Raw genomic sequence first — 24,682 nt, 5'->3', positions numbered from 1 at the left:
TCTCACAGAAGTGGACTCTAGATGGATGAGCCTACATAAAGTTAAAACTGAAATTAATAGAATTTCTTCTATTAATTGTAGTGTAATTTCTTTGTGAACTTGAACAGGGTAGGTTTTTATCTTAAAATTTCAAAAGCAAAAAGTTAAAGTAAAAAATGAATTACATATTTTTGTTCAATGAAGGGCACCACATTAAAGGTTAAAAAGCAACAAAATGGGAAAATGTTTGTATATTTAAGAACTGACAGAGTTAGTATCACAAAGTGCAAAGAACTCCGTAAAATCAACAATGAAAAGGAAGCAAGGCCAGTGAAACCATGGGAAAGACACATTAAAAACAGTTTATCAAAGAGGAAACACAAAAGTCCAACAGGAGTTGAAGATAAACTCATTAATAATCAGAAATAAGCAAATTAAAGCATAATGCCCCTGTATACTTATTGACCAGGAAAAAACCTGAAGTTTGATAATGTCAAGTCATGGCCAGAATGTGGAGATGAGACAGCCCTGATGCTTGGGCGTATAGATGCTGGTGAGCTACCTGGCACTACTTAGTCCCATAAAGAAAATGCAGACTCAACACATAAAGAATAAATTAAAATTAAAAAAAGAAACCAGTAATTCTGTTCTGGGGTTATCCATCAATCCCATGAAACCTTCCCCACACCCCCTCAGGCTCATTGAAGGATATGTTGCAGGTTGCTCACTGGTGTTCCCTAGTGATGGCATGCAGATGGACAGATGTGGGGAGTCTGTCCCTGGGAGAGTGGGAATGCAGACCAGGAAGAACCACGCAGCAGTGAGAAGCAAACGCCTAGATGCTATAACAACCTGGGTGAATCTGAAAGACATACTGCTGAGTGCAAAAAGGACAACATGAACTCTGTAAACTGGTATGAACTCTATACCATGGTATCATTTAAGAAAAATATACATATATGTATAGAGAATAGCACGTCAACATGTACATTGCCATATGTAAAATAGATGAGCAGTGCAAGTTGGATGCATTAAGCAGGGCACCCAAAGCCGGTGCTCTGGGACAACCCAGAGGGATGGAATGGGGAGGGAGGTAGGAGGGGGCTTCAGGATGAGGGAGGCACATGTATACCGGTAGCCGATTCATGTTGATGTATGGCAAGAACCATCACAATATTGTAATTATTTGCCAAATAAAACAAATTAATTTAAAAAACATGGTATCATTTAAGAAAAATATACATGTACTCACTGAAAACAAAACTCATTTTACATGAGCCCATAAAAACGAAAGGATAAAAAATTTAAAATAGTTGCCCAGGTAAGGAAGGGAAATCAGTATAAAAGGAAGGAAGGAAAGAGAAGAAAAAGAGAGGCGGAAGGAAGAGAAAATGTTTAACAGAAACCTCTGACTTTGCTTTGATTTATGTGTTAGCCAGAGCCAGAAAAGCCCTTCATAACAGCACAGGTACTTACATGACTAAACAATGAGGAGGTTTTGTCCTTCGAATTTCCCACCCTTTATACCTAATATTTGTAAAACTCAAAGCATGTACCACAGACAAACTTGGTTGTTGTAAATTCTTTCAGCCATTGCAAAGCACCATTTATAACAGGTTGTGCTGGATTTTTCTCAGCACTCAACTTGAGATTTCTACAGATATGGGTTGCTTGGGTTATAAATTATTAAACCAACACCAGCTGGGCTTTATCTCAAATAGCACTAATCTGAATTGAAAGTAAGTCAGCTTATCACCATCAGACGTCTTAATTAACATTCCGATAGCAATCAGTGACTCGGTTCACCGTTGCTTTAGAAAATATTTATACAATCCTTTCTGAAGGCATTTGACACAGACTTGGAGAACTCGAACAATTTTATGAAGAGCGTAAACTCCAGTTTTGTCCATCAAAAGGGCCATTGGTCAATGCCAACGGCATCACAAAGTCTTGTATCTGCTAAGCACACGGCAGGCATTCACTAATTAACCAATGGTCAGTTGGCCAATGGTTGGCTGACTAATGTCAGCACTGGTCCATCCTTGTGTTTGGAAGTTCTCTTTCTGCTTTGTTTCAAAATGTATACAGATAGCATTTCAGATGTATACTTTCTCCCGAAGCCACCTGTTCAGCAGTCTTCTTTTAAATTCTTCCAGTCTGCAAGGAGGTCTGGTTTTCTTCACTCAACCTCTTAGCCCAAGTAGACTCCCACCCCTCACTGCCTCAGGCTCACACTAACTGGGTATCACTCCTTTTACTTACACACATCCCTAGCAAAAGTTGCTTTCTCAATCCAGATAACATCATCTCGGTAGCAGGTCTGTGTCACTGCTCCCGACAGTGACAGCAGCCAGCTTCCTCGGGGAATCAAAAGGGTAGATGCCTCCAGGCCTTTGAATTAGTGCAAATTTGACATCTGCCGACCTTAGGAGAATACATCTGGCTTAATTGAGCAGGGAAGTGATGCTGGCAGAAAAAGATTAAAATGCTCAGGGTAATGGCAGCCTGTTTTTCTTTCCTCGTTCTCTCCTGAATCCACACTAAAGCCACCTGTGACTTGTCCAAATCGAGTGAGGTTTCTCACACCAGAGATACTGATGGATCCTTGCATGGCTTTAAGCAAGCAGCTGCCAAGAGCTATCTCTCTTCTCTGAGACAAGTGCATTTGTCAAGTCTCAGAGATCATCTCATGTGTGCTGTTGCCCTGCTCAGTAAACAAAATGAGCATAATAACTTGAGAAAGTTTTATGGGCTGCACATTTTTTTTTAATTTAGTGGACTTAGTTATTTAAAAAAATGCATGAGACAGGGTGCTCAGGGTCGGTGCACTGGGATGACCCTGAGGGATGGGATGGGTTAGGGAGGTGGAAGGGGGATTCAGGATGCGGAACACATGTACATCCATGGCTGATTCATGTCAATGTATGGCAAAAACCACTACAATATTGTAAAGTAATTAGCCTCCAATGAAAATAAATAAATTATTTTTTTTTTAATGTCATCTGACTTTTCAATATTGACCATCACAATAAATTTGATTCAAACCTTTCATTCACCATCAGGTGCTCACCCTGTGGACCAGCCACAGGGATAGCTGGCTGATCTAAAGACTGATAGAGATGCAAGAGATGCAGGTTTGATCCCTGGATCGGGAAGATCCCCTGAAGAAGGGAATGGCAACCCACTCCAGTATTTTTGCCTGGAGAATCCCCATGGACAGAGAAGCCTGGTGGGCTCTAGTCCATGGGGTCACAAAGAGTCAGATATGACTGAGTATGCATGTACACAAGCACAGGAAGACAAGGAAGAAGGAGGAGAAGAGGGTCAAGGGAAAGGAGAAGGATAGGGAACAGGAAATGGGCAGAGGTGCATAAAGAGGGATCATGTTATAGCAGCACCAGAGCAATTATTAGGCAGTTAAGGTCTAAACTCAGAAGACCCAGCATGAATCCCAACTCTGCCCCTCATTAGCCCTGAGACCTTAGGCAAGTTTCTTAGTCTCTCTGCTTCTTCATCTGAGAACAGAGGATGACGATAACTACCTCAGAAAATTGCTGTGAGGATTAAACACTAAACACAAAGCACTTATTCTGTACCAGGCACTGTGTTAAATGCCTCACCTACATTAATTCAGTCTTGCATGGCCTTCTGAGTTAGGTGTGTGCTGCTGTAACAAATGACCACAGACGTGGCTTAAAGCAACACACATTTATTATCATACAGCTTAAGAGATCAGAAGTCCTAAAATCAAAGCATTAGCAGGACTGCATTACTCCTGGAAGCTCTGGGTGGAAGAATCTATTTCTTTGTTTATTCCTTGTATCTTTCCAGGTTCTATAGGCTGCCTGCATGCTCATGGTCCCTTCCCAGCATCGCTCCCAAAGTCTGCTTCTGTTTCTGGTCTCCTTTTCTGATGCTGATCCTCCTGCCTCCCTATTAGGACCCTTGTGATTACACTGGCTTATTCAGATAATCCAGGGTAACCACCCCGACCTCAAGATCCTTACCTTAATCATACCTGCTGCTGCAAAGTCACTTCAGTCGTGTGCAACTCTGTGCGACCCCAGAGATGGCAGCCCACCAGGCTCCCCCGTCCCTGGGATTCTCCAGGCAAGAACAGGGGAATGGGTTGCCCTTTCCTTCTCTAATGCATGAAAGTGAAAAGTGAAAGTGAAGTCGCTCAATCGTGTCCGACTCTTAGCGACCCCATGGACTGCAGCCTACCAGGCTCCTCCGTCCATGGGATTTTCCAGGCAAGAGTACTGGAGTGGGTTGCCATTGTCTTCTCCTTAATCATACCTACAAAGTCCCTTTTGCCATCTGAGGCAGAATATTCACACATGCTACTGATTAGGACAGGGGCATCTTTGAGGAGCCATTCTGTCTCCCACAGAAAGGACTATTGTCAGCATTTAACAAATGGGAAATTGACATAGGAAGAGATTAAGTAACTTGTCCCAGGTCATGCTTTTTCTCCCAACATGTTCCTGCCTCTCAATGGGTTAATGTTTAGCACATGGGACAGTGCTCTGCACAAGGAGCATGAAGTTGGGTTAACTCTTATTGTCTGAAGTTGTCTTGAAGGTTGAATAGACAATAACTGCCTCAGTTTCAATTCAAGGGCACCAACATCAAAAGCAGGGTGGCCCTTGGCTGGCCTGGGAGTCCCAAGGAGTGCCTTGATCCCCACGCATATACAGAAGCTGGGCTCCTCTCCCTCCAGCTATGGGTCTGAAGCAAGCGGCCTGAGCCTCGTGGTCCTCATATGCATGTAGGACAAGGTTACAGAGAGCATCCAACCTAACAAGCAGTTGGGGGACAAAGGTATTCAAGGGAATTCTCACTGGGAAAAAACATGTTCCACAAACTACTAAAACACCGCCAATTCTAGCGTGCTACATGTGTGCTCAGTCATGTCTGACTCTTTGCGACTCCATGGTCTGTAGCCCTCCAAGCTCCTCAGCCCATGGGATTTCCCAGGCAAGAATACTGGAGTGGGTTGACATTTCTTTCTCCAGGGGATCTTCCCAACAAAGGGACTGAACCTGCATCTCCTGCATTGGCAGGCAGATTCTCTACCACCAAGCCACCTGGGAAGCCCCATTGGGAAACCAAACTTAGCATCATTTTCATATTTGTTCAGTAGAAGAAGTGATGGTTTTTGGTGCTATGATTTGAATGAAACAAGGGATGCTGGAAGAGCTAAAACCGCTTTGGCCTGCAAAGCGGGGCACTTACCACTGCAGGTCCCCTGCTTGTTGTAAAACCCATTGCCACAGCTGCTCTCACAGCCACCCTCTCTCAGCACGTGGAGGGAGTCTCTGCAGGCCAGGCAGTGCTTCTCTGTGGGACCCCAGCAGGCGGCACAGGACTCATGGCAGGCTGCAGGAAGAACCCAGAGTAGAAAAGACTGACTGCAATTTTTCTTTCAAAGGCTTTAGAATTTATAAGGAGGATGTTGGAACCTTCAGTCCTAAACCACTAGGCACATATGTGCACTGCAGGAGAAAAGAACCACCCCCCCACCAAAAAATAAAAGAAAAACATTTCCCGTTGGCCACAGGCATAACTTCCGTAAATTATTGCTAGGAGAACTGGAACAGGAAACCAGAGGCTTTTGAATAATGGGAATCACAGGGAATGGAATCATAATTTTCTAGACAAATACGGTCTGTCTAGTGAAATTAGAAGGCCCTCCATCACCTTGCCTTCGAAACCACACAACAAAGTGTCAAACTAGATAATTGCACTCAACCTCCAACATGTCGAGCATCTGCTTATGAGGGATGCCATGCACTCTTGAGAGTCCCTTGGACTGCAAGGAGATCCAACCAGTCCATTCTAAAGGAGATCAGTCCTGGGTGTTCACTGGAAGGACTGATGTTGAGGCTGAAACTCCAATATTTTGGCCACCTGATGCGAAGAGCTGACTCATTTGACAAGACCCTGATGCTGGGAAAGATTGAGGGTGGGAGGAGAAGGGAACGACAGAGGATGAGATGGTTGAATGACATCAACGACTTGATAGACATGAGTTTGGGTGGACTCTGGGAGTTGGTGATGGACAGGGAGACCTGGCATGCTGTGGTTCATGGGTCACAAGAATTCAGACACGATGGAGTGACTGAACTGATTCTGATGCCCTCTTACCCTTGAATAGACTTTGAAAGATCCAGTACTGCTTGACTTCTGTTGCTCCTTCCTGCCCTTTCCATCTCTCCCCAACCCCAACTGTCCCACCCTTGTCTTCCCTCACAACTCTTACAGCTCAGCCTCTGGTTTCCCCATAGCATCTGCTCTAAACTGGTATCTTGAGGACTCATGAAGCCTGCCTTTCCCTTATACCTTAGATTTTTAACTATATGTTGTTTCTAGACCAGAGTTATTCCTTTAAGGTATGACCATCTCCTCCTTTTCCAGCATTTGATTGTTTTATTACTATTCATTCTTGTTCTTCATCTTAGGTCTATAAAGAGAGGTCTATTCTGAATGACTGAATATATTCAGAGTTGGCACACTGTCTGTAGGGCTAACATCATCCATCCTTCTGTTAGTGTGTGGGCTGTGTGCTTAGTTTCATCCGACTCTTTGCAACCCCATAAACTGTAGCCCGCCAGGTTCCTCTGTCCATGGGGATTTTCCAGGCAAGAATACTGGAATGGATTGCCATGTCCTCCTCCAGGGGATCTTCCCAACCCAGGGATCGAACCCAGATCTCCTGCATTACATGTGGATTCTTTACCATCTGAGCCACCAGGAAGCCCAAGTATACTGGACTGGTTAGCCTATCCCTTCTTCAAGGGATCTTCCTGACCCAGGGATCGAACTGGGGTCTCCTGCACTGCAGGTGGATTCTTTACCGACTGAGCTACCAGGAAAGCCCCTGTTAGTGTATCCTGATTTTCAAAATGTTTTCTTTACAATGGAGCACAACCTATTTTTCAGAGATATTCATTCTGACCAGAATTGGCAGAGAGAATGCTTTTGCTGGTCACAGGTGACTTGGGAGCTATACCTAAGTAACTTAATTAGGCGTCCCTTTGGAATCAGAAGAAAGGAGGCCTACGTGGCAAATCTTAAGACCTAGTCCTCTCAGTTCTAAAGTGCAAAGAAAGGCTTTAATTTCAGACAACTTTTCTCTCCAACAGACTTAGCTGCTGCTGATGCTAAGTCGCTTCAGTCGTGTCCGACTCTGTGCGACCCCATAGATGGCAGCCCACCAGGCTCCCCGTCCCTGGGATTCTCCAGGCAAGAACACTGGAGTGGGTTGCCATTGCCTTCTCCAATGCATGAAAGTGAAAAGTGAAAGTGAAGTCGCTCAGTCGTGTCCGACTCTTCGGGACCCCATGGACTGCAGCCTACCAGGCTCCTCTGTCCATGGGATTTTCCAAGCAAGAGTACTGGAGTGGGGTGCCATTGCCTTCTCTGTGATCAACTATACTCTAATATAAAATTAAAAGTTAAAAAAAAAAAAAGAATAACAGTAGTGGGAGTGCAAGGGACTGACATAAGGAAGATCTGAAGAATGAGACGTGGCCAGCCATGGAGAGAGCCAGAGAGCAGCAGCAACAAAGGAAAAGGGAAGGAGCTTGGGGGTTCAAGGAACTGGAGGCTCCTCTTGTGACTGGACCTGGTGGACATCTCGGGGTATAGTGGGGAATAGAGGGTACAGTGGGGAATAGAGGGCACGGTGACCTGATTCATGGCTGGAGGGGTAGGCAGAAGCCCTATCAAACTTGATCTCAGAGACCATGGAAAGAAATTAGGATTTTTAGCCTAACTGTGATATGAGTCAAGAATGGGCTTAAATAGGATAGACACAAACCCTGCTTGAGATGTTTAAAAGTTCTCTTTGGATGTCATGAAGAGGGGGCTTAAGGACTTGCATGCTGCAGGCAGATGAGCATGGAGCTGACTGTTCTGGTCCAGGTAAGAGATGAGACTGGCAGGTGGAAAGCAAAGCCAGACAAAGTTTACTTACTTGTCATCTGGCTTTCTCACTAGGGAGCTCCCTCACCATAAGGTCCATAGGGGCAGAGTCCATACTCTTTTGTCACCTCGGTTGAGCACACTGCTTGGTACTCTACAAACTCCTCTTATACTTGCCACCTTATTTACAAATGGTGCATGAAAACGCTGCTTGTGTTGAGATAAGCCACTGACGCTACTTAAAACCAAATACGTGGATGCAAAGATCCCAGGAGCAAATTCTACCCTGAATGCACATGAAAATTTTCATTCATTTATCCAACTACTCTCAACAGCTGATTGCAGTCACTATCTGAAGTGTCTATCAATGTTAAGGGCTTCTGTCTTACTGAGGAAATGGAGTTGATTCAAAGCTGTTACCCAAACAAACAAACAAAAATCCAACTGCATTTCTAAGAAGGCATGCTACGCTAATCTATCAATGTTCAACAGAAGCACCTACCACATGCAAGGTGAAGGACTAATCTGGAGGGCCTTCCCAGCTGCCACAGGTAGGCCAGCACACCAGGGACTAAGTCCCCAGGGCATGACAGGGAGTGAGGTGAAAAAGACAACAGGGGTCAGATCACGAGTGTCAGGCAGGCAGAGGTAAAGGACCTTGGATATCATCCCCTTAAAAGTTTTAATCAGGGCAGAGGAATTGATCAGTTTTGCTTTTTAGAGTATGAACTTTGCAGTGGGGAGAGGAGAAGGTGATTAACTCAAGACATCTTTAAGGAATGAAATCATCCTTGTCCCAGAAGTGAGGAGGAGATGTGAAATGAAAGAGCATTTCCCAGTTGTTTCAGGGACTGTCTGATGGCAGTGCATTATATCAGCTGCACTGGCAGTTGAAACATTACAAATACTTCCAACCTGTTTGGTAAATGGTACCCTCCCTGATACTCTGTCTTCAGCCCTGGGGACACTGCAGACACCATATCCAACGATGAAAGGTCTGACATAGGAGAGGGTCTTGGGTCTCTGCTCCTTCTGACCAGTCTCATCTTTGCCATACCGCTTGTTAAATATTTTTAATATTACCCCCCATGCTGCCAGTGAGGACAGGGGTCAAAAGATGAGCAGGATGGAGGCCCTGGACTTAGGGATGGCACTCAGCCCTGTCACACACTGAGACCTACCTAACCTTTCACCCTGCCTGCTGTTACCTCCCTCCACCATACCAGCCCTATGGAGCAGAGACCCTAAGAAGACCATGTGATGATCAAGGGTCTGGATGCCCCACACCACACAGGACTGACCCAGCCAGCAATGCCTCTGGCTCCTTCCACGGTCCCTGAATATAATCCTGCATACATCTGAGAGGCGTCCTAAAGTGTTACTATGTCTATGACGCTTTGCTGAACTTGTCCAGACAAAGCCAGTTACTCCTTCCTCTAGGTTCCTGCAGCCCTTTGTACATGCCTCTCCTGCTACTTACCGACTGTGCATGCATGCTAAGCCGCTTCAGTCTGACTCTTAGCAACCCTAAGGACTATAGCCCACCAGGCTCCTCTGTCCATGGAACTCTACAGCAAGAACACTGGAGTGTGCAGCCATGCCCTCCTCCAGGGCAATCTTCTGGACCCAGGTATTGAACCCGCCCCTCTTACATCTCCTGCATTGGCAGATAGGTTCTTTACTGAATCACTACCTGGGAAGCTCATGCTGGATCTATCTACATTTAGAGCCAAATGTGATGCTGGACTTTCTCTTTTTTCCCATCTCAAAAAAAAAAAAAAAGGCATGTTCCACAGCCAGGCAGGACAGCAGAAGGGATTTTTATTTTAACACAGGACTATGCTGAGCTGTCATTTCTTTCCCCCCCTTTTTTTTTTTGAGTTGTCATTTCTCATAATGACATACTCCCACTGTGTTTTGCAATTGATTTCTAATTTCTAACACTGAACATATGCTACTGCAGATAATCTCTCCTAGCAGGCTTATTTTACATGGAGCTTTTATTTCATTTGGGTTATTATGAAAAATAAAAGGTCAGTCCCTGACTTTTCACCATAATTTCTCTTAGTGATACATGTTCAGCTCACCCAGCGTTTGAAGTGTATACTGTGATGATAAATTAAAACAGAGGACGAATAAGAGAAAGCCATCATCTTATCTCACGTGCAGAAGATAATTTATTTTGGAAAGCCCCTGACTCTTTCAGAGAATAACAAGACATGTGTTAGCTTGCCGAGCAATTCCTTTCAAAATGAAAGGGAGTGAAATACTCTTCTTTTTGGCAACTCTCTATTGAAACCCTACTCTAAAAATAACAAACTTCTTTTCATATTTGATAATTTTGAAATAGAAAGTTGTAAAAAAAAAATTCAACCTGTGCTACTCAAAGAATAAAATGCAGCCCTTTCCCAAGGAAATGTTAAAATACCTCCTAGGGACCACTTCTTGTTTTCCAGGAAGCCTTTAAAAGACCCCAGGTAGTGGACACAGATCCTGTTCCCTCAGCCTTCAAGTTTAAACTGCCCCCCAGGAAAAAGAAGGAATCTTGGATTCTCACCATTCCATGGAATTCTGGAATGTCTCCCATCCATAACCAGAAAATAAGCACGCTTGGTTAGTGGCCCTTTTAAAGTCATCAGTGAGGGTGTAGTTTGGATTTCCAAATTGCCAAGAAGTTTTCACTCTCAACTACATGAAGCAGCCTAAACTCCAGGCATAAGCAAGACACCATACACAAGGTAAAGTCCTTCATCCTGGTCCTTATCCACATTGTGGCCACTGCTAACTATCTTTCATGACTCACACATGACTAGGAAGGACCTGCCAAGTTTTAAAGTTTATCAGGAGGCAGTGAGTAAATTTCTAGTAAGACACTCTTGTTGGATGAAAAAAATTTTCCCATCTTAAACTCAACTTCACTGGCCCTTGCTCTCCTCATCTGTAAAGTGGGAATAATAATATTTGTTGTACTTAACTCAAGGGGATACGGCAAGATGATGTACATGAGAAAGCAGAGGACACTGAATGCGATCCTATGAGTGGCTCACCCTATGGGATCGAACAAATCTCATTTCATCTGGTGCCCAAAGCAAAGTAATTATAAAGGGAGCAAATTAAAATGTAACACAAGGCAGAAAGGGTAAGGATGAAAAAGACTATGGGAAAGGACGGTTCACTTAGAAAGGGAGCGAAAAGAAATAACAGAGCCCACAGGGATTCCTCCAGCAGTTACATAAAGGAGCTGCAGTCTTGCCCAGAGGCTGCCTACTGTAGAGTTCTTTCCTTGTAATTGCTACAAAATATTAACAAAAACCCTTTGGAAACTGATTGAGAACAGCTCTGTGATGCTCACAGTGAAGCCCAGATGCTGGGCAAACTGTGCTCTCTTCCTCCATCACAGCCACACGTGAGGCCAAGGCTGCTAGTCTAAGAAGGACGGACAACAGACGCCAGACAAATCTAAAAGGAGGGTGTCCTCTGAGTCACTACCATTCGTGATCCTTTTACTTCCACCTGCTTCTGGCCCCTACCAAGTGGTCTCTGCCCTCGGCCTTCCTCCCTGTACCACCAGAAGCTTTAACACCTGACGTTGCAATGCCTGGTCTCCATGTGTTCTGAAGACCCATATGTACTTGAGGGAGTTCATAATAGAAAAATAAAAACAAATGAAAACATCTTCACTCTCTCAAATAGGTGGAGATGTGAAAACGACCAGGAGAGCAGCAACTAGATGCAAAGGATTGGATGTACACACAGAAACATGTATGCATCTTAGAAACAGGGGTCAGTGAGGGAAACAAAGTCATCCATGGCAACAAAGGTGCCAGTCTAGGGTGTGTGCTCAGTTGCCTCTGACTCATTGCAAACCCCATGGACTGTAGCCCGCCAGGCTCCTCTTTCCATGGGATTTTCCAGGCAAGAATACTTGAGTGGGTTGCCATTTCCTCATGAAGGGGATCTTCCTGACCCAGGGGTCAAATCTGTATCTCCTGCAGGAGGATTCTCTACCACTGAGCCATGGGGAAGCCCCTACCACTCTGGGGAAGAATGGAGATAATTGAGGAGGTTGCGCTTATTCTGGGAATGGAAGTGTGTGGGAAATCTCTTTCCTTTCCTTTTAATTGTGTGGTGAACCTAAAATGGCTCTAAGAATTTCTAAAGTCTTTAAAATTTAAGAAAAAAAGGAAAAGAATGAAATATCCTTCTGTTAATATGTATAACAAACCTAGACAGCGTATTAAAAAGCAGAGGCATTACTTTGCTGAAAAAGGACCGTCTAGTCAAAGCTATGGTTTTTCCAGTAGTCATATATGGCTGTCAGAGTTGGACTATAAAGAAAGCTGAATGCTGAAGAATTGATGCTTTTGAATTGTGGTGTTAGAGAAGACTCTTGAGAGTCCCTTGGACTGCAAGGAGATCCAACCAGTCCATCCTAAAATAAATCAGTCCTGAATATTCATTGGAAGGACTAATGCTGAAGCTGAAACTCTAATCCTTTGGTCACCTGATGTGAATAGTCAACTCATTGGAAAAGACCCTGATGCTGGGAACGATTGAGGGCAGGAGGAGAAGGGGGCAACAGAGGATGAGATGGTTGGATGGCATCACAGACTCAGTGGACATGAGTTATAGTGAATTCCCGGAGATAGTCAAGGACAGGGAAGACTAGCGTGCTGTAGTCCACGGGTTGCAAAGAGTCGGACAGGACATAGCAACTGAACAACAACAACAACATGTATGAATATTTAAAATATGTGCATACAAAACAGTAAGAGCGCATGCATACAACAAATCCACATTAAATCGCATTAGAATAGTTAAGTGGGGAAGGGAAGTGGGGACAGGTAATGGGAAGAAAAGGAATAAACAGGAAGATAGATAAGGAGGAGAATAGCCTGGCACAGGCTAATGATGAAAAGGGGCCATGAGTGGATAAGAATGACTAATTCAACTTCCTTCATAAAATCTCCAAAATAAGTATAAATAAGTTAATAAACAAGATTACAGTAAAAAAAAAAAAATTTTTTTGACCATACCTTAGGGCATGTGGGATCTTAGTTCCCTGACCAGCAATCAAATCTATGAACCTTGCACTGGAAGCTCGGAGTCTTACCCACTGGACTGCCAGGGAAGTCCCAAGATTACATTTTGATAAATCAAACTGACAAATGTAATTAGAATTGTAATGCCTAGTGTTGACAGAGGTAGTGGGAGATAAGCACTTTCATGCCTTTCTAGGAGGAGTGCAAATGAAAACTTCTTTAAAAGAGAGTAATATGTTGCTGCTGCTGCTGCTGCTAAGTTTCTTCAGTCGTGTCCGACTCTGTGCGACCCCATGGACTGCAGCCCACCAGGCCTCTCCGTCCATGGGATTTTCCAGGCAAGAGTACTGGAGTGGGTTGCTATTGCCTTCTCCGGAGTAATATGTTAATATGTATCAAAAGATTAAATATGTGCACATCTATACTTGGACCCATTGTCTAATAATTTACTTTAATCAAATATATTTGAGTCTGTGCTTAGTCACTCAGACATATACAACTCTTTGCGACCCCATGGAATGCAGCCCTCCAGGCTCCTCTGTCCATGGGATTCTCCAGGCAAGAGTACTGGAGTGGGTTGCCATGCCCTCCTCCAGGAATCTTCCTAATCCAGGGATTGAATTCAGCTGCTCCGCATTGCAGGCAGATTCTTTAACCACAATTCTATTAAAAATATTTACATTGTGGTTATTTATGATAATAGAAAAATTAGGAAGAAATGTCAAACAACAGAGGATTAGCTCAATGAATTCTTGCAGAGCCACAGATCAAAAGTTATACAACAGGTTTCAAAAGACACTGTAGAAGGATGATAAATAACATGGGAAAAGCCAGCGATAAAACTATATAGATAGTGTGACTTTACTTTTGAAAAAATAAATTCATCTGTATGTGTGTGTGTGCACAACACACAAAAACTACATAAATTAGGAAGGCATTCACCAAATTACTAACAGCCATGATTTGGGAGAGCTTGAGTCAGGGATTTTCACAGATTTTATGCACCTTGAATTTTACTGACTTTATTAGATGAATTCATTTGGTGCTTACAGAAAAAAATTACTAAAGGAGAAAAAAAATCCTGCAGTCGCTTCCTCTAAGGCACAAGTGAGTAAATAGGTAGTTAATCTATTAACCACATTCATGATACAGCTGAATGATTCACCCATCTTGGGTAACGTATTTATATTTTTAGCAGGGTCTTCCATAGGCAGAGAGCTTGAATGGAAGGAGCAACTTTCCAGCTGGAGGAGGCTTCGGCAAATCCACATGGAGAGAGATTTACAAGCAGGCTGGCTCTTCAAAGGCACATAAGTCAGAGGATGAAGGCAGATGTTCCTTTCACCAGTAACACTCCTCAGGTTATCTTTTTTGTCTGCTGCCCCTATACCTGTCCTCCTAAATCTACAACCCAGCACACCCTGAAGATTTTCAAATGCAGTGACCACCTACGCTGGACTTGACAGCCAAAGGGAATTCTCAGATTGCACTCATCCACGGTGACCACTGGCAACTGTGAACTCCCTGGGGTTTTCTTCAGCCTGTGTAAATTAAATGGATATCGATTTTTCTAGCAATACCTTGAGTCTACTTGTCTATAAAAACTAAACAGCCAAAGGAGGGACCCACCAGGCCGTATCAAGCTTTCAATGGTGCCCAGACTTCCTGGCCACACTTGCGCACCCTGCTCAGAACTGGGTGGCGATTAGCGTGGAGGCACTGGGTTACCTGTGGGTGGCATAAAAAGGGAGGCGAGGGCGGAACATGGAGGATGCTGGTGGTGGGGGATGGGGAAGAGAGAAAAGGAATGTACAAACATATGCCGTACAGTCTAGCTGAAATAACTGAGAACCCTAGGAACTGGGCGGAAAGCCAGAAGACTTGTCACTACTTTGTAATCCATAGCTGAAATATTTGAGGGTTCAGATGTGTCAGGAAGAATGGGATCTGTCTGGAAGATAAACTCCCTTGTACTTGCGGCGGGCTTTCTCTGCTGGTATGTGATACGTCTGTTCCATCATCTGTCTTTGGCCTGCACAGCAAAGTCCTATAAGCAGCACAGACAAATGCCAAAGAGTCTGTTGAAGCCTGATAGAGCAGAGGTCCCAGGCAAAGTACCACCAGCTGCTTTTTCCTTCCTCTCTCAATTTATCATTTACAAGAATGTACAGAGAGGGAGGGGATTTGGAATACCACTGTCATCTGCTTCACTGGGTCTAGCTTACTCAGGAAAAGAACATTCTAGAAGGACAATCCTATTGCCCTCCCTTCTGAGTGGCTTAAAATACCCCATGGATACCAACCAAGTTCCAGGGACAAGTTTTTTTTTTTTTTTTTTAAAGAATTACCTTTCAACTAGAGGCCAGTATCACTGATGAACATAGATGCAAAAATCCTCAATAAAATTCTAGCAAACAGAATCCAACAACATATTAAAAAGATCATACATCATGACCAAGTGGGATTTATCCCAGGGATGCAAGGATTCTTCAGTGTTCACAAAGCAATCAATGTGACTCACCATATTAACAAGTTAAAAGATAAAAACCATATGATTATCTCAGTAGGTGCAGAGAAAGCCTTTGACAAAATTCAATACTCATTTATGATAAAAAATCTCCAGAAAGCAGGCATAGAAGGAATACACCTCAACATAATAAAAGCCATATACAACAAACCTACAGCAAATATTATCCTCAATGGTGAAAAATTGAAAGCATTTCTTCCAAAATCTCAAGAGTCAGACACGACTGAGTGACTGAACTGAACTGAACTTCCAAAATCAGGAACAAGACAAGGGTGCCCACTCTCACCACTATTCAACATAGTTTTGGAAGTCCTAGCCACAGCAATAAGAAAAGAAAAAGAAATAAAAGGAAACATATTGGAAAAGAAGAAGTAAAACTCTCACTGTTTGCAGGTGACATGATCCTCTATATAGAAAACCCTAAAGGCACCACCAGAAAATTACTAGAGCTAATAAATGCATATAGTAAAGTTGCAGGATACAAAATTAATACACATAAATTCCTTGCATTCCTATACACTAACAATGAGAAAACAGAAAGAGAAATTAAGGAAACAATCCCATTCACCATTGCAATGAAAAGAATAAAATACTGAGGAATAAATTTATCTAAGGAAACAAAAGACTTACATGTAGAAAACTATACAACACTGAAGAAAGAAATCAAAGATGACACAAATAGATGGAGAAATATACCATATTCCTGGACTGGAAGAATCAATATAGTGAAAATGAGTATACTACCCAAAGCCATCTAGAGATTAAATGCAATCCCTATCAAGCTACCAATGGTATTATTCACAGAATTAGAGTAAATAACTTCACAATTTGTATGGAAACACAAAAAACCTTGAATAGCAAAAGCAATCTAGAGAAAGAAGAATGGAACTGGAGGAATCTATCTGCCTGACTTCAGACTATACTACAAAGCTACAGTCATCAAGACAGTATGGTACTGGCACAAAGACAGAAATACAGGTCAATGGAACAAAACAGAAAGCCCAGAGATAAATCCACGCATTTATGGACACCTTATCTTTGCCAAAGAAGGCAAAAATATACACTGGAGAAAAGACAATGTCTTTAACAAGTGGTGCTGGGAAAACTGGTCAACCACCTGTAAAAGTATGAAACTAGACCACTTTTTAACACCATATACAAAAATAAACTCAACATGGATTAAAGACCCAAATGTAAGACCAGAAGCTATAAAACTCTTAGAGGAAAACATAGGCAGAACACTCTCTGACATGAATTACAGCAAGATCCTCTATGACCCACCTCCCAGAGTAATGGAAATAAAAACAAAAATAAACAAATAGGACCTAGTTGAACTTAAAGGCTTTTGCACAATGAAGGAACCTATAAGCAAGGGGAAAAGGCAGCCTTCAGAATGGGAGAAAATAATAGCAAACGAAGCAACTGACAAAGAATTAATCTCCAAAACATACAAGCAGTTCATGCAGCTCAATACCAGAAAAATAAATGACCCACTTAAAAAATGGGCCAAAGAACCAAACAGATATTTCTCCAAAGAAGACATACAGATGGCTAACACATGAAAAAATGCTCAACATCACTAATTATCAGAGAAATGCAAGTCAAAACCACAATGAAGTACCATCTCATGCCAGTCAGAATGGCTGCCATCAAAAAGTCTACAAACAATAAATGCTGGAGAGAGTGTGGAGAAAAGGGAACCCTCTTACACACCCTTTCCTTAAAAAACTGAAAATAGAGCTGCCATATGACCCAGCAATCCCACTGCTGGGCATACACACCGAGGAAACCAGAATTCAAAGAGACACATGTACCCCAATGTTCACTGCAGCACTGTTTACAACAGCTAGGACATATAAGCAACCTAGATGTCCATTGGCAGAAAAATGGATAAGGAAGTTGTGGTACATATATATAGTAAAATGTTACTCAGCTCTAAAAAAACACATTTGAATCAATTCTAGTGAGGTAGATGAAACTGGAGCCTATTACACAGAGTGAAGTAAGCCAGAAAGAAAAATACCAATACAGTATGCTATGCTATGCTATGCTAAGTCACTTCAGTCATGTCCAACTCTGCGTGACGCCATAGATGGCAGCCCACCAGGCTCCCCTGTCCCTGAGATTCTCCAGGTAAGAACACTGGAGTGGGTCCAATACAGTATATTAATGCATATATATGGAATTTAGAAAGATGGTAATGACAACCCTATATGCAAGACAGCAAAAGAGACACAGATATAAAGAACAGACTTTTGGACTCTGTGGGAGAAGGCGAGGGTGGGATGATTTGAGAGAATAGCATTGAAACATGTATATTACCATATGTAAAATAGATGACCAGTCAAACATGAAACAAGGCCCTCAAACCCGGTGCACTGGGACAACCCAGAGGGATGGGATGGGGAGGGAAGGAGAGGGGGGTTCGGGACAGGGGGACACATGTACCCCCATGGATGACTCATGTCAATGTATGGCAAAAACCACTACAATATTGTAAAGTAATTAGCCTCCAATCAAAATAAATAAATTAATTTTAAAAAATAAAGAAATATCACGAGACATTGGGAAAAAAAAAAAAAAGAAACCATATGTAAAATAGATGACCAGTGCCAGTTTAATGAATGAAGCAGGGAACTCAAAGCTGGTGCTCTGGGACAACCCAGAGGGATGGGATGGGGAGGGAGGTAAGAGGGAGGTTCAGGGTAGTGGGACATATGTACACCCATGGCTGATTCATGTCGATGTATGGCAAAAACCACCACAATATTATGAAGTAATTAACCTCCAATTAAAATAAATTAATTAATTAAACAAAAAGAATCACCATTTCAGCACTCACAAGGCACCCAGTTATCTTAGAGAAGAGTCAAATGAAGACAAGAAAAAGAGGGGTGGGGAAAAAATAAGATTCTGTAATTTTCCTGAGGCCATGCCTAGTTAGAAACTGCTGACAGGGAGTAAATAATAGAAGCTAAATGGAAGTCAGGTTACCAGGAAGCCAGAGTCTAGGCATGCCTGTACACTCTTCTATTTTCTCTTCTGTGCAGTGGTTTAAAAAAATTTTTTTTTCAATCAAAAATTGTTGCAAAGTGTCTTATATGTACCTAGCATTGTGGGGAATTCAGAAGGATAAGATCTTCCCTTGCCTCAATAATCACTCACTTTCTACAATAGACTTTTAAACTGTATAGCACTGAAAGCAATGGATTTATATAGTGGTAACTATTTGAAGCAATGTATTTACTTATTTAATGACACTCTTCTCCAGTTGAGAACCTAATCCTGAACTATAGGGTGGCTTTTTGTCACTTCACTGCAGTCTCCTAGTGCCTGGGACATGGAAGAGCCTAAGCAAATACTTGTTGCATAAACAGAGTGGAGGAGACGGGACTATCACTTGAAGCAGTATATATATATATCCTTATAAGATATTCAGCAGCTAAGCGAGAAATCATAATTGCTGTAGAATACCAGATGTTTGAACATGCATATGATGTTCCCAGGTAGTGCTAGAGGTAAAGAACCCACCTGCCAATGCAGGAAAAGTAAGAAACACAGGTTCGATCCCTGGGTCGGGAAGATCCCCTGGAGGAGGGCATGGCAACCCACTCCAGTATTCTTGCCTGGAGAATTCCACAGACAAAGGAGCCTGGTGGGCTACTGTCCATAGAGTCACAAAGAGTCAGCCACGACTGAAGCGACTTAGTATGCACGATGTAAAAAGCAGAACAAAGTGAGTGAAGACACAGTGGCAGGATGTGCTGAGCCCCAGACTGAATGAGTGATCTAGGAGTGAAAAATGGGGACTGACCCTCCAACTCTGGAAGGTGTGGAGGGACCATGGAGGATATCAGCTTCACAATGGCTACACCAACAGAACAGGAAGGAACCCACGTTCTAGAGGATTTCAGGACAGCAGTTCATAAATGCCTTTGCCAAGAGGTTCATCCTGAGTACGGCAGGCTAGGCTCAGCCACGTAGAGAATATAATGCCAAGACCCAGCAAGTACTGCTTTGCACCTGGTTCTCAGAGGTCAGCGCTGCTGCTACTGCTAAGTCGCTTCAGTTGTGTCCAACTCTAAGCAACCCCATAGACGGCAGCCCACCAGGCTCCCCCTCCCTGGGATTCTCCAGACAAGAACACTGGAGTGGGTTGCCATTTCCTTCTCCAATGCATGAAAGTGAAAAGTGAAAGTGAAGTCGCTCAGTCGTGTCCGACCCTCAGCGACTCCATGGACTGCAGCCTTCCAGGCTCCTCCGTCCATGGGATTTTCCAGGCGAGAGTACTGGAGTGGGATGCCATTGCCTTTTCCAGGGTCAGTGCTACGTGTCCACAAATTCCAACAAATAATTAACTTTAGACGTTCTTCCATTCAAACTACAACTTCTAAATCTCAGCTAAGTCAGCATTCTGTAAGTAAATTTTACAGGTTTTCTTTTCATAAGCTTTCCCTCTAAATGTAGCATAATACTGGTGAAGAAACAAGTCATTCTAGATTCTCATCATTTGATTGAAGCATTTAAAGAAAATGATTTTAATTTGTTGTGATGAATACAATAAACTGTTCCCTGTATTATATTTACTTCTCCATAATATACAAAAGTTATTTAAAATCAGACAGAAATGGCACAAAATCCTTTGTCTCCTAATGCAAGCTATTTGATTTGCATCTGCATAAATTGAAAAACAAAAGAATATATTTGATAAGGACAATAGTTGCCTTTTATTGTTCATGTGGGGTTTCTCAGGTGGCGCTAACCTGCCTGCCAAAGCAGGAGAGATAGGAGATGTGGGTTTCAATCCTGGGTGGGGAAGACCCCCTGGAGGAGGGCATAGCAACACACTCAAGTATTCTTGACTGGAGTATCCCATGCATAGAGGAGCCTGGACCGCTATAATCCATAGGGTTGCAAAGAGTTGGACATGACTGAAGTGACTTAGCAAGCATGCACTGGCCACAGACCATGTGTCAGTCATAATATATTTACATTTTCAGACATCTTTTCTAACCTTCATATTAATGGCTTAAAGTAAATAATATTTTTTAAAGTAAATAATATTAACCCCATTTTATAGCTGAGAAGAGATGAGACTCAAGGTGGTTAAATGACTTGCCCAAACATACAGTAAAAAGTGGTAGCATTGAGATTCAAAATGATGCCCTCACACAAACCTAAAATCTGTTCAATTGTTTGATTCTTTAAGTTTCAAAATCTTAAGACCACACAGCAATCCTATATAGAACGAGTTACATAGGTTTCTGTGTTAGTGTTTTTATTTTTTCACATCTCTGGAAAGCAGCAGCTAACCCTGCCTTGATTGCCAGCTCACTATACACAAACATGGAGCCTTATTTATCTTCATATTCTCTAGATCTTGAGCAGTGGTCAACAGAGGATAAATGGAGTTGGGGACAAGGAATGGGAAAGATGGACAATGGGAAGCAGAAATCCAAGTCTCCAAATGTACATGGAGGGTTTCCAGGTGCCAGGTGTCATCCTAATCGACACATGTGAATTCACTCATTTAATCCACACAACAATGCTGTGTGGTAGACATTACTGCCTCCACTTTAGCCACAAGCAATTGAAACACAGAGTTACAGAACAGGCTGTTTGAAGCAGCAGAGCCCAGATCGGAATCCTGGTGGTTTGTCTCCACTTGAGCAAGGTGTCACCCTCCCTCCCATCTCTGGGTCTGCAGAGTGAAGGCAGCACCTGCCAGGGGCACATACAGCTCCATCCTCCAACCTTGTGATACATATTAAAAAATGGGCTAAATTCTACTCTTTCTGTACTCAGAGTCAACAGTCTTGAGCTATTCATTTCAAACTAATCTTCTATGGTGTGTGTTAATGTAGTTGTTCTAACTTCTTGTGGGCTCTTATATCTATGATGTATCTGCACAGTTTAACAGTCCTACCAGAGTGAGACAGAAGTTGATTAAAAAGAGGGGTGAGACAGACAAGAAAGAATGTTCTCAGGACAGGCGAGCTCAGTCTGGATCCAGATTTAGATTTAATACCAAGGTTTTTAAGAAGAGGTAATGAAACTACCACTCTGGTAGAAAGAAGACAATAAGTCTAGGACAAGCAATACCTAACAGCCATGGTGGAAGGGTACAAGGCCACGTGGCATAGAGGGAGGGCAAACAACATCCATACAGGGGTCAAGCTTGACCATGTGGTCAGGGTTAAGAGATGGGCTGTTAGTTCCTAGAAATGGGTCACAACAGGACAAGCAGCAGGAACCACAGTAGAAACTCAATACTAGGACCTGATGTCCACGGGGTCAAAAAGGAATGTTGGACCAGATCTAGCTGGCACCAAAAGAAGTTTAGGGGTTAAGGCAGATGCCTGAGTGCCACAGCTAAAGGGTGAGTTCTGGGCATCAGGAGGGTGATTACTCCTTGGCCCTCTCTGCTGTGGGACAGAGACAACTTCCAGATTGTCTCTCTCCAATTTAGATGGATATAAAGCCTGGGTGGTGTTGAGCCTTCAGGTAAAGTGATCAAAGCATTAAACTCTCAAGTTGAAGCACTGACTGGTGGGGGACACAAAATGTGATTTATAATTATTCAGTTTAACCAAGCACAAGATTATAACAATAATGTGAATATATGTACACATGTACATGTTTGTAGGCATATGCGTATATGTGTGTCTATATCACAGAACTCAAAGGAAAAGAAACAATGATAAAGGCCCCTAAGGATGTGGTTCTCACGTAGGACTCAGGCCCTTCTTTTACCTCCCTCTGGTTTACTTTCTCGACTCTTTTCTTGAAGAGTCATGGGTCTATGTGCCTCTTGGGTCTGCCTCGAATTTCTCATTCTGTCTCATATTCCACATGGTGAGCATGAATATTAATCAGCTAATTTCTGGTAATGAGTTCCCTCAGCACGTGTTCACTTCCTTTTGCTTTTGATGGGTCAATAAAGTGGCAATTAATGCCAGCCAGAACATAAATGATTCTGGCACAAGGATTCAATCCAGAAAAACCATAAAATGGCAGGCTTCATTTTGAAAAGTTTAGCACTTTCTGAATGAGCACTGGTTGATCAACTTCTAAGGTCGGTGGTGAAAAAACACCCAAAATGGTGCAAAGCACAAATATTGCAACAAAAAAAAATTCTGATAATGAGAAAGTTTATTTGGAAAGATTATTTGGGCAATCTTACCATCAAACGAGTATATGGAAATTGATCACAAGTTTAGCCTTAATTTTTTAAGATCGTTCTCTTTCTTCTCTCTCTCCTCTTGCTTTCTTTTTTCTTCTCATTTTATGCATAAAAATGCAACCAGGCTGAACTAAAGCAAATTGGTTTAATTCCCTGGAGGGAGCATGAACAAATTTTCCCAGCAACTTTCTACTAAGGCATTTGTGTATGGGCATGTGGATGGAATGTGGAAGCAGCCAGCTACGTAAACCAGTAATCAAATGAAACATTACCCATTTCAAAGTGCCCTGAAACCGCATTAACAACACCAATTAAAACACTGGGCTTGGGAGGAATGAAAGTAGCCAAAAAAAGAAAAACGTAAACATGTATGTGGGACATTTGGCCAGGGTGGAGGAGGTATGGGGGGAAAATAAAATCTAGGGGGAATTACTTCCCTTTCAAAGGCAAATCTGTTGCAAGAGTGCTAGCAGGAGGTCTCTTTGATGGGATAGAAGAAAGGAATAAAGAATACATTCAATAATTTCATCAAATTGAAATTTCAGCAGTTTACCTAAATTGCCGAACCATTAGACACTTAAAAAAGCGTTCATATGCACCCACTTTAAACCTTTTCTAAAATAACCAGTAAATAGACCGGGATTGCAATAAACATTAAGAGTTCTTCTCTCTTTTATGGCTGACACTGCTGTCAAAAAGCTGGTCCTTCAAGGGCCACCAAGGGGTAGGACATTCCTTCATCAGTCAAACACTTTTTCAACAAATGTCAAACAAATCTGAACCCTTCGTGCAGCCCTTGATGTTGGGGATACAGAAATAAAGAATTCTTCCACATCTCAAAAAGCCCCCATGTCAGACTCAGAAGCCAGGATGCTTCCCTTTCTGGAATATGACTGGCTCCAGGCCCACTATCCCCACATCCACACGGCACACACAGTACCAGAGTTTCCTTTCAAGGTGGTTTCCACAGTCCTGTGGATTCTGCCCATAACCATGACCAGGAGTGGAGACGGCCAGCAGTCTCCTCCATGAGGGACTTTCACCTGGCCTTGGAGCTCATTCAGCCTGCACACCTAAAGAATACCATGCGCTGACTCTCTTTTTTTCCCAGCAGATCACTAGAATTTATTCATCTTGCACAACCAAAATTTTAGACTTGCTGAACTGCAGGAATTTTTTTTTTTTTTGCTCATGGCAATCACCCTTCTACTCTCTGCTTCTGTCAGTTTTGTTATGTTAGATACTTCACTATGTCATCATTGTTTAGTCACCAAAATCATGTCCGACTCTTTTTTGACTCCATGGACTGTAGCCCACCAGGCTCCTCTGTCCATGGGGATTTCCCAGGCAGGAATACTTCAGTGGGTTGCCATTTCCTTCTCCAGAGGGTCATCCTGACCCAGGGATGGAACCTGGATCTCCTGCAGTGGCAGGCGGGTTCTTTACTTACCACTGAGTCATCAGGAAAACCAATATACCTCAAATAAGGGGTATTATAGAGCATCCATCCTTCTGTGACTGGCTTATTTCATTTAGTACAATGTCCCCAATTCAACCATACTGTCTAATATGGAAGATTTTCTTCTTTTTTAAGGCTGAATAATATTCCACTGCATAAACAGGCTATATTTTGTTTATCTGCTTATCCATAAGTGGACATGTAAATTGCTTTTATTACTTAGATAGCCTAGATAGCACTGGTTCTGTTTTACCATTTTCCCTCAGACTTTTCTGAAAATCTAACCAAGGACATGAAAGAAAGGAGCCTACTAGCTGATCCTCAGACTGGCCTATCTCCTGATTCCTGTAACATCCCTGCCCTTTGGCTCAGCTGCAGAATGCAGCTATAACAGTTCTCTGGGATGACACCCAAGACCCACCCTCTGGTCCATCTGCCTCCTCAGGTTTTCCTGCCACTGCACACCCTGCCTTAGGTTCTGGGCACACCTGACTCTCTCTCTTTCAAAAGACAAACTTAGGATTCTGTCCTTTCCTTTGTTCTCACCATCACACCTCCCTCTC

General features: G+C 42.7%; 1 protein-coding gene across 1 annotated transcript in view; it reads right to left on the bottom strand.

Moving 5' to 3' along the window:
- The window catches only part of FRAS1 (Fraser extracellular matrix complex subunit 1), a 538,610-nt gene that overhangs the window by 269,491 nt on the left and 244,437 nt on the right, over positions 1–24,682 (bottom strand). The window contains exon 15 of the mRNA XM_061420570.1: positions 5,218–5,361. Coding sequence (XP_061276554.1) covers positions 5,218–5,361 — 144 coding nt within the window. The remainder of the gene's footprint in view (positions 1–5,217; positions 5,362–24,682) is intronic.

The sequence above is a fragment of the Bos javanicus genome, chromosome 6 (assembly GCF_032452875.1).
Source record: "Bos javanicus breed banteng chromosome 6, ARS-OSU_banteng_1.0, whole genome shotgun sequence".
NCBI lineage: Eukaryota > Metazoa > Chordata > Mammalia > Artiodactyla > Bovidae > Bos > Bos javanicus.
This window is presented reverse-complemented; position numbering and strand designations above follow the sequence as displayed.